General features: G+C 46.2%; 1 protein-coding gene across 3 annotated transcripts; it reads right to left on the bottom strand.

Annotated features, from left to right (window-relative positions):
* Positions 1-1,906: 1,906 nt before the first annotated feature.
* ZNF774 (zinc finger protein 774) lies at positions 1,907-9,547 on the bottom strand. Of its 3 annotated transcripts, none has more exons than XM_004763699.3 (4): positions 9,370-9,547; positions 7,512-7,634; positions 4,865-4,971; positions 1,907-4,242 (listed from the first exon to the last, which is right to left on the bottom strand). In XM_004763699.3, the coding sequence occupies exons 2-4, from the start codon at positions 7,616-7,618 to the stop codon at positions 2,990-2,992; spliced, it is 1,467 nt and encodes a 488-aa protein (XP_004763756.1). In that variant the 5' UTR covers positions 7,619-7,634; positions 9,370-9,547; the 3' UTR covers positions 1,907-2,989. The 3 variants fall into 3 exon arrangements, with proteins under 3 accessions (XP_004763756.1, XP_044923185.1, XP_004763754.1); XM_045067250.1 differs by lacking the exon at positions 9,370-9,547 and adding an exon at positions 7,200-7,234 and having other exon boundaries at positions 7,512-7,594; XM_004763697.3 differs by having other exon boundaries at positions 7,512-9,547.
* Positions 9,548-11,002: the final 1,455 nt, after the last annotated feature.

Below are 11,002 nucleotides of genomic sequence, written 5' to 3'. Positions count from 1 at the left end.
GATAGAGGGTGAGGAAGAAGCAGAGTCCCCACTGAGCAGGGAGCCCCAACATGAGGTTTTATGTCAGGACTCGAACTTAGGACCCCAGGATCATGAAATGAGCCGAAGGCAGATGCTTAACCAACTGAGTCACACAGGTGCCCCTAAGTGTCTGACTCTTGATTTGGGCTCAGGTAGTTTGAGCCCCATGTTGGGCTCCCCACTCAGCAGGGAGTCTGCCTGTCTCCCTCTCCCTCTGCTCACTCTCTCTCTCAAACAAATAAATAAATAAATCTTAAAAACGACCACCACCACCACCACCACCCACCTAGTGTGCCGTTCCTATATAAACTAGTTTGGGCAAACCAAAGAATTGGGAAGAGGGAGTTCTCCTTATAGAAGTATTTCAGCTAATAAATGAAGAAGGAATAAACTATGGAAATAAAACATCACCATTTGGCAAACACAAATGGCATGAGGGCTACCAACATCATGAGATCAAATCATACCATGTACTTCCCGGTAGAAGGACACAAGATCATCATGGGGTATTCTTACCTCTCGGAATCTGAATCTGATCATGTTTATACATCCAAATACCAATATTAGGAGAGCAGAGGAGGGGTGGCTGGCGCAGTCGGGGGTGGGGGGCACTTGCCTCTTGGCTCTTGATCTTGGGGTTGTGGGTTTGAGCCCCATGTTGGGTGTGGAGACTACGTTAAAGAAATAAAATATGTTTTTTAAAAAGAGGGGGGAGCTGAGGATAGAGGATCATGTTAAAAGACCCCAGAGGATGGAAGTGGAGGAACACAGAGCTGGGGGAACACTACAGGACAACCAGGTTTCCTCAACAAATAAGTTATAAGAACAGAGACAGAGGAAGAGGGGAGCAGATCAAGACATGTAAGGAACATACCAACAGATGGATACGGAGACCTTATTTGGATTTTGATTCAAACAAACTAAAAATGACAAAAGCAAAAAAACGTAAGATAACCAGGGACATGTGAACGTTGACTGAAATATTTGATGATACTGTGAATCACTGCTCATTTTTTTTCAAGAATAATAGTATTGCGGCTATGTTTAATAGAAGAGACACCTTTTACAGCAGTGGTTCTCAAAATTAGAGCATACGTCACATCGCCTGGAGGGCTTATTAAAACACGGACTGCTGAGCTCCACCCCTAGTCTCTGATTCAGCAGCTCTGGGGTGGGAACTTAGAATGTGCATTTCTACCAAGTTCGCAGGTGACACTAATGCTACGGGTCTGGGCTCACGTTTTGGGAACCACTGCACTGGGTTAAGCAGATTTTTAAAATCTGATTACTCTTTCAAAGAAAGAGCTGAGGTTATCAGCTGAGTTTTATCTATCCCGCTGGGTTACAGCTCTCAGACAGGATTCCATATAATGAAAGAGAATGAACTCTTGTTAAAAGGCTCACGTAATAATTTAGTTTGTACTGCCACAGGAAGGCGTGAAAGAACACCTTCAGATCGCTCTTCTGTCCGAGTGTGACACACCCAGCTCCCTCCTTAAGCACCGGCCTCTGTGCTTCCCCTTCTCACTCCCCAGCACAGGATCCCGTAAAGCTCCCTGGAACTTGGGCCACATCCCTCCATCATTTCCAAATTCAAAATGGGTTGATGCATACAATCTGGGGCATCCAGTCCTACATGGAGTGTCTCACTTCTGAGACACAGAACTGCTCCGTTCTGTGCTGTTGTAGAGGGGACCTGCTGCCAAATGTTGGCTCTTCTGTCCCCTGTGTGACCCACAATGCGTCATTCGGCGATTTGGGGCCTTAGGCTTTCAACAGGTAAAGAAAGAAATCTGTTATTATGAGAGAAAAGGGGGCACCTGGAGAAATATTAACCAGAGTTCCTTGGAGGAAAGACATTTCCAACAATACTAGAAAACTGCACTTTACAGACATCATGACTTTATAATTTAACAACAAAGTGCTTGTGTGTGTGCGCGCGCGTTAGATCCTCACAACAACCTTGTGAGGTAGGTAAGGTAGAGGCCGAGGGGTAAAATCCGGCCAAATTAAGTGTCAGGGCCAGCGCTCAAACACCTCACCTTCTCAATGCAGTCAGTGTTCTTTCCAACACACTGCCTTCCCTCAATTTATTTCTGCTAAATATAGGAATGTGCTAGTGCATAGAATGATTAATCTAAAAAAAATCAGGCTTGCGTTAACTTAAAACCACAGGGCCCACGAACCAGGTGATTAGAAACAGGAGCTGTTTCCTTCAGCTAAATGCCGGAACGACCCTGGTAATATTTAGCTTCTCAGCGGTTTTGCTTCCACAGTTTTATAGTCCTCTCCAGCCTCCTCTGGCTTGTTGAATGTGGGGTATTTTCTATGCCTCCGATGGCAGCAAGGCTCCAGTGGGAGTACCTCATACCCTGCTGTGTAAAGAGCTTCTGAAATTCTTTCAGCCTTGAAGTCACAAGACCACAAACATCCTCTAGGAGAATTCTGCCTTGTCATGGCGATGAGACATCTGGTGACTAACGTCTGCATGGCACTGGATAGGGAGAGTGTTTTCTGCTTTATTACATCTTTGTGTTCACGGCCCAAATCCTCTAGCTGCAATCTAATTGCTCGCGAGTTCTGACCTTGTAGGGCTGTGTTAATGAATTCCTTAGTGAATCATAAGGCTAATAAAGGACTTTTTAAGGACCCGGTGTTATTTAGTATTAAGGGCTTATAAGAGCTCAAATATTAATCACTAATAGTGATAATGTGGCCCCACGTATCTCACTCCTCTTTCCGTAATCAAGCATCAACCGCCAAACTCACGTTTCCATAAGGTCAGTTAAAAACACTGAAGGAATGCCTTTTGTATTCAGAACATTATTTGCAGCCTATGGGTTTATCCTCACCATTAAAGTGTAGGAAAAGGCCCAGCTTGAGCCACTGATGTCCATGTTCAGGCTTTCTCTACATGAAGCACCGGGAGGCAGCAGAAATGAAAATCTGAAAAAGGGCAGAAGAACCACTACAGACCATTTTCCGAGATCAAATGGGTATTTTGATGGCATAAGAGATGCGCTTTCTGACGGAAGCTCTTGTCACATCTATTGCAGTGGAAAGGTTTTTCTCCTGTATGTGTTCTCTGGTGTGTGAGAAAATGGGAACGCTGATTGAAGGTTTTGCCACACTCGGGACAGTGATAGGGTCTGTCTCCTAAGTGGATCCGTTGATGGGTAATGAAATGGGAGCTCTGGTTGAAGCTCTTCCCACACTCACCACATTTGTAGGGTCTTTCCCCCGTGTGGATCCGTTGGTGCTTTATGAGGGCAGAGCTGTCGGCGAATCCCTTCTCACAGCTGTCACACTTGAACGGCCTCTCCCCTGTGTGTGTCCTCTGGTGCGTGACCAGGTGTGAGCTCTGACTGAAACTTTTGTGGCAGTCAGGACAGCTGAAAGGCCTTTCTCCTGAGTGAGTACTCATGTGCGCTACAAAGTGAGAACTATCTCTAAAGCCCTTCCCACACTCTGGGCACTTAAAGGGCCGTTCCCCTGTGTGGGTTCGTTGGTGCTTAACCAAGTCTGAGCTCTGGCTAAAACTTTCCCCACAATCACCACACCTATAAGGCTTCACTCCCGTGTGGGTCCTCTGATGGGTAATGAAGTTTGAGCTTCGACTAAAGCTTTTATGGCATTCGAGACACGTGTAGGGCTTCTCTCCTGTGTGGGTTCTTTGGTGCATTATGAGGTGTGGCTTCCGCCCAAAGGTCTTTCCACACTCTGGGCATTCATAGGGTCTCTCACCTGTGTGGGTTCTCTGGTGTTTGATGAGCGTAGAGCTGTCGCTGAATTTTTTCTCACACCCACTGCACTGGTAGGGTTTCTCTCCTGTGTGCGTTCTGCGATGGGTGACAAGGTCTGAACTCTGTTTGAAGCCTTTCCCACACTCGATGCATTTATAAGGCCTCTCACCAGTATGGGTTCTCAGGTGTCTTATGAGATAGGAGCTCTGGTTGAAGCTTTTTCCACATTCTGCACACACAGGCTTCTTTCCCACATATCCATCCAGCAGCTTGTTTAAATCCTCCTGTGGAAGGGGCTCCGGTTGGCCCTCTCCTGGTAGGGTTCCATGTTGCCCTTCGAATTCAAGGTCCCTCTCCCAGTTTCCTCCCCATCTAGGAGGATGAGAAATATCTTTACTGGCCCTTTCTGAAGATGCTCCACATCGTTCTGCTATTTCTGAAATGTCCTGATTGAGTTTTGTCACCTGATTCTCAAAGTCTGAAAAATGAACGAAAGTAACGGGGAACAAAGTTAACCAGTTATCGGGACAAAGCATCAGAAGGCAGTAAGAAAGACTGAGATTAGCGCTTTGGCAACAGACTACACTTAATTTGACTTTGTGTAAAGTTTTCACTTTGGGAAAAGTTTTCTTTTTAATTTTTTATAAACATTTTATTTTTAAGTAATCGCTACATCCAATGTGTGGCTCAAACTCACAACCCAGAGATCAAGAATTGCACACTCCACTGACTGAGCCAGCCAGGCACCTCTCACTTGTGAAAAGCTTATTGAAGTTCATTAAGCTTACAGAAAACATAAATTCCTAAACCCTTTGTAAGATGAATCCTGGGGGACACCCTGAGTGGCTCAGTCAGTTAAGCATCTGCCTTTAGCTCAGGTCATGATCACAGGGTTGCTGGATTGAGCCCTGCATCGGGCTCTCTGCTCAGCAGGGAGCCTGCTTCCCCCTCTCCCCCTGCCCCTCCCCATCTCCCATGCTCTCTCTTTCTTTCAAATAAATAAAAACAAAATCTTCAAAAACAACAACAACAAAAACAAAAACAAGAAACCAAGGCTGAAATGCTAGATTTCCTCCCATGGGGTAATATCCACATCTCACCCGTGTGACTTTCCCTTACGATCTTCCTTGCCTCGAAATTTTGGAGTGGTAGCACCCACGGCTCTTCCTTCTGCTCCAGCTGGGAGATTACACCTGTACCGGCAAGTCTATAAAGGAAGGTGGATGTAGGATATTAATCTGAGCCAACCACACAATGCTTGACCAAAAAGGCAAGCCCTTCTCCTTCCCTAAGTGGAGGAGAAAGCCCAGGGAGACGCTAAGCCAATGTGTGTTGGTCTCATTGGAAGGATTGCCATGATGGAGTGATAAAACAGGGTGATTTCCCCAAGACGCTGAGAAAATAGCCCCTTTCCTCCCATTAAAACAATAACAACAACAACAAAACAAGGTGACTTGGGTGATGGAAGTCCAGAGTGAGCACAATAATTCATCTCTGAAGGCACAAGGCTAAAGCCATGTAGAGAGATAATTTTATCAGCAACAATGCTGCCATGACCTCACCCTTAGAAAGAATCAGGGAAGTTAACTATAATGTTGGGCTTTAAACTTTTCCCAGAAGGACAGCAGTAGATACAGTCATGCATGAGAAAAAGACAAACACTTGTAAGAAAAAAAAAATGGGCAAAGAATACAAATAGGCAATTCACACACACACACACACACACACACACACAGGCACACACACATACATATAAATGTATAAAAATGTGAAAATCTTTATAAAGATGTGAAAAATCTTTAACCTTACCATTAATCAAAGAAATTCAAATAAAAACAGACCATAAAATATGGAGATAAAGAGTGCAAACTACCGAAGTTTCAATCTTAACCCTTCCTCTTACAAGCTGTGTGACTTCAGGAAAGTGACTTAAACTCTCTGTGTCTCAGGGTCTTCCTCTGTAGACTAGGGATAATGATAAGACCTATCTCATAGGAGATTAAGTGTAAGTCCTCAATAAATGTTCACTGTCACAATTATTTAACCCAGACTCTTAAATTATAATACCTACCAGGATAGGTAAAATGTAAAGAAATGGACACTTTCATATAACACTTGCAGGAATAAATAATTCACTTTTTGGAAGGCATTTGGCAAAAATATGAAATACCTCAGAAATGTATCTATTCTTTGATCCAGCAATTCTAATTCTGGGAATTCTTTTTTTTTTTTTTTTTTTTTAAGATTTTACTTATTTATTTGACAGACAGAGATCTCAAGTAGGCAGAGGGGCAGGCAGAGAGAGAGAGGAAGCAGGCTCCCTGCCAAGCAGTGAACCTGATTCAGGGCTTGAAACTAGGACCCTGGGATCATGACCTGACCCGAAGGCAGAGGCTTTAACCCACTGAGCCACCCAGGCGCCCCAAATTCTGGGAATTCTAAGGAAATAAAAAAAGTTAAAATAAAAAGTTGTGGGACGCCTGGCTGGCCCAGTTGAAAGAGCATGTGATTCTTAATGTCAGTTGTGAGTTTGAGCCCCATCTTGGGGGTAGAGATAACAACAAGAACAACAACAACAAAATAATAATAATAGTCATAATAATGAAACTTAAAAAAAAAGTTGTGCAAAAGATGTATTAGTTAATTACTAACTAAGTATATTTTAATTAATAAGACCTAAAAAAGAAAGACAGCTAAGAGGTGGTCATCACAATACTGGTGAAGATCTGGAAATGACCTGTCTCATAACAAAGGAATAATCATATGTGACTAAGCCACACGAAACTGCCATTGTACAAGCTAAAAAGTGGTTTAAAAATGGTCAAGTATACAGTTCAACAAGTTATCATATTCCATTCAATAAATTACTAAGTAATGGGACGCCTGGGTGGCTCAGGTCATGATCCCAGCGTCCTGGGATCGAGTCCCACATCGGGCTCCTTGCTCAGCAGGGAGCCTGCTTCTCCCTCTGCCTCTGCCTGCCATTCTGTCTGCCTGTGCTCGCTCTCCCCCCCTCTCTCTGATAAATAAACAAAATCATTAAAAAAAATAAATTACTAAGTAGTTATTTTAAGCAATGTATAGAAAACTATTGTTGTCAATATATATTCACAATACACTATGTAAAAAAGTAAGATACACAACTGAACATACAAGTATGAGCCCAATTTTTTTCTTTTGCTTTTGTTAATTACATACATCCTTAGAACCATGCTGGAAGGATAGTAACTCTTCAGTCATGGCATGGAGTGGGACTTCGGTTTCCATTTTGTCTCTCTTTTTTTTCAAGGGGCATATACTACTCAAGAAGTAAAGCAAGAAGGGGTAGCTGTTGTATTTTAGAAAAAGCACTGGAGGTTTGTTTTGTCTGTTTTTGAAGCGACAGGAGAAAACACAGCTCCCTCTTTGCCACAAAGACCTGGGTTGGACTCTCACCTCTGCCACTTAACTTTGAGTCTCAGGGTCCTGACCTGAAAGAGGGGGATAATAATAACCACATCAAAGAGCTGTGGTGAGATATTAACAAGACAATAAATATCAATGATATCTTCAAGCCATAAAGTGCCATAAAAATGGAAGTCATTCAAAAAAAAAGGGGGGGGGAGTTATTCTTTTTCTACAAGGGAGGCAACAAAGACTCTCAGAGAGAGCTGGTGCTCTAAGAGACCAGGCTCCCTAGAGACCACTCGGACCTGGACAGTCTCACAATATCTAAGTCTGAAATCTAAAGGAGAGTAGCAGCCTTACCCTTTGAGAGCCCATTCTTCTAACTGTGCTGGGTGGTACCCCTGAAGAGGATTCTCTAAGCGGTGTCCAGGTAACCCATTCTTCCCTGAAGTCCTCAGCCACATCATTGAGAGTCATAAGTTCCTAAAGCAAGAGACCTCAGTATGCATCAAAAGCTCTCTGGACATTCTAATCATTGTCTCAAAACCAAAAGACAGCCCCAGTGGCCACCAGTGTACCCAAAGAGACCACTTTCCCCACCCCTCACCCCCCGCCCCCCGCCTAGAATAGCAATGAGGTAATTCTGTCAACCACGGAGGAGTTGCTTTTCTTGTTCTGTTTCTACATCATCCTTCCCTTGGCCAACACGACATCACGAAGTGAGGCCTGGAGCTCCCAAACACATCTACAGAATCCACAGTCTTTGGAAACATGAGCTTTTTGAGGATTAACTTGTCCATGATGGACCAGATAAACAAAGAGAATATGTGGGGATGACTTGATTTGTGAAAAGCTCTCCAGCGACATTTTCCTCAGCAACCTAGGAGATTGTGGACTTCATTCTACTTGTATTAGTTATGGAGCAGCTGACTTTTCCTGGCTTGTAGATTTGGTGTCAACTTCAAGGAACAGACTACGCAGAACCCCAAAGCCAACGACCCGTACCATTCTATTTCAAGGTTTAATGGAATCAGAAATGAGATTTAAAAAGACCTGGGTAAGCTGTAAAATAAAGTAAAATTTAATGAAGATAAGCACACACACACACACACACACACACACACCCATGGGGCCTGAAAACAATCATCAACACATTGATAAAACTGACAGCAGTATCAAGAAAAAATTATTTGGAGGGTGTTGGTCAGATTACTGGATGGATCAGTAATTTATTCAGCAATATGTTGTAAGGCATTAGGAGTCACAAAGAAATATAATGGGCTTTTTTTAGTTTTGTTTTGGGGTCTTTTGTGGGGTTTTCTGGGGGGAGGGAGTGGCTTAAAGAGTTTCCAATAGAAACAAACACAAGTCAGCCAGATGAACCTGCTACAAAAAATTCTGCATTTCAGTGGAGGATGGACCAGACCGGAGTGAGGAAGCTTAACTCTTCCTGGGTTTTTTGTCTCGCCCATCAAAGCACCAGGGTGCGAGAAGACACTCACACTTTTCACGGAAATATTTACACATTTCCACACATTGGTATTGGTCATTATAAAGTACTGAATTTTTAAGGACCTAAACATCGCAGGGATACATTTCATCTCTCTGGATTAAAAGAGTGTCATTAGGAAGTAAGTTTTGAGCATAAATTTTACTTCTACGTCCATTCGGAAACACAACTGCTATGCCCACTTGCAGGAGTCAGCGGGACGGACGGGGAGGGAGTTCGCAGCCACCGTCCCAGAAACCTTATTTCTCGCCCCGTCTCCTGCCCCCACCCCCACCCCGACAGGTGACCCCGCAGGCCCCAGGGCGCAGAGGTGCTGTGACTAAGGGCCATTGTCAGCAGCACCAGTTTGTTCGCTGGGTTATTAATAGGGACATGACGGCACGGGTGGGCCGACACCCGTCCCTCCCGCCCTCCCCGGGCAGTGCTCGAGGCCCTAATCAGGGCGCCGCGGTCACAGGGTCACGGCACTGAGCTGAAGCCCGGAGACCACCTCGGAGGAGAAAGAACATTGGTCGAGAGGATGGGCTCTCCCGACGACGGCACAGAAAGCCGCAGCCGCCTCTCCCCACTCTTCAGCAAACGCCGCGGGCTCCGAAAGGCGAGCGCGGGGACCTGGCAGGGAGCACATCGCGGCGGAGGGCGAGTCCCCTCCACGCCCCTCAACAGCTCCCAGGCTACCGCCGCGGTCTCCTTCCCCGCATCACTCACCGCCCCGGGGCCCGGCCGGGGATGGAGCAGGAATTGAGAGTCCTCCACCGCCGAGCCACACCCGGCCCACAACGCCGAGGCGGTCCCTCCCTGAACCCGACCGGGATTCGTGACGGGGCTGTGGGGACACAGGTGGGACTCAAGGCTCGACAGCCCGCAGCCGGAAAACACCGCCCCTGTTCCCTTACCATTGGCTCCTCATTTTCCGCGACCAGAAGCTTCGTCCGTCCATAGGCTGACAGAGCTTTCAATCACCGCGCGGCCTGCTGGGAAATGTAGTCTCGAACTAGACCGCAAAGGACCCGGAGTCCCGGGATACCAGGGGTCCGAGCGGTGGCAAGTACTAAGCCCAATTCTCCCTACCGCGGGAGCTGCTCCTCTAGAGGGGAGAGAGGGATCTGCACACCGGAGCCTCCTGGCCTCGCCCGACTGCCGCGGAACAGCCATGTACCCACGGCGGCGTCTCCCGCGCTCTGGCACCTCGCCCTCTGCCAAGCGCGGGGCAGCTCACCGCCGCGGGCTTGTGGATCCTCCTCTTCCAGGTCCCCCGTCGCCGAACGCCAGAGCCTGCATGGTGTCTGCCCGCGGCCGGCTCCAGGGCAACTCAGACTATGCATTAAGAAACCCCACTCAGAAGCCGTTAGCAGAAAACAGACGTTCTGCTCCCTTCCGTTAGCCTCACAGTTCCACTGGTTAACACGCCTGTTAAAAGCCAGAAGAGGCTGGCGAGGGTGTCATGACGATCGTCTAGGAAATGTGTATTGGGTTCCGAACTGTGGAGGCCACTGGGTCTTATGGGAGAACTAGTGTTCACGTTGGGGGGCGGGGGGCCCTACCTAAAAAAAAAAACAATAGAAGCCTTTCTTTACAATGAAGACAACGCATCTATCTATCCTGTTTGTTGATTCGAGGCAATTAAAAAACGAGACCATTTTAAATTACCAGCTCATGACTAATGTAAAGACTCCTTCAGTGCTAATTCAACCATTCCGTCAACAAACATATATGGTGCATCTTCCAACATCTTCCAACAAACAGTTGCTGGGAACGTTCTACATTCCAGACTGTTCTGGGCACTGTGGTTATCCCCAGGAATAATGTAGGACCATTGCTTCCATGAAGCTCACAGGTCAACAGGGGAGAGAAACCATAGAAGATACTAAAATACCAAATAATATTGCCCCTCGCCCCAAATAGCTGGGGCGTCTCATTTGTTTTTGCTGTCTAGCGGCAGTCATCTGCAAGATGACCACAGTAGTATTTGGGAGAATTCTGTCCACTACAAACAAATGTCTGGTTTTGCTTAGTGGATGTACTTTAGTTAGACAGAAATAGGGAAAACAAATCTCATGGGAGCCCAGAAGCAGCAAGGAACACCCTGCAAACCTAGGGAGTACCAGACCTCACGCAACTAGAACATAGTCCAGGATCTGGAGAATCAATGACATCTCGGGCCCCTCAGGGCTCTTTCTGGCATTCTGCCATCAGGAAGATTCCACGGCTCTTCAATCAATCAGGAAGGAATGTGGAGGGGAGAGGAATGAGAGTCACTGAACCTGGCTGCGGCTGTCCGTTGCCTCTCTCTGTGGTCTCTGTTCCTTCTGCCCCAGCCTTGCTCTCTCCGGGCTTACCA

The sequence above is a fragment of the Mustela putorius genome, unplaced genomic scaffold (assembly GCF_011764305.1).
Source record: "Mustela putorius furo isolate JIRA1106 unplaced genomic scaffold, ASM1176430v1.1 tig00003875_pilon_pilon_pilon, whole genome shotgun sequence".
Lineage (NCBI taxonomy): Eukaryota > Metazoa > Chordata > Mammalia > Carnivora > Mustelidae > Mustela > Mustela putorius.
This window is presented reverse-complemented; position numbering and strand designations above follow the sequence as displayed.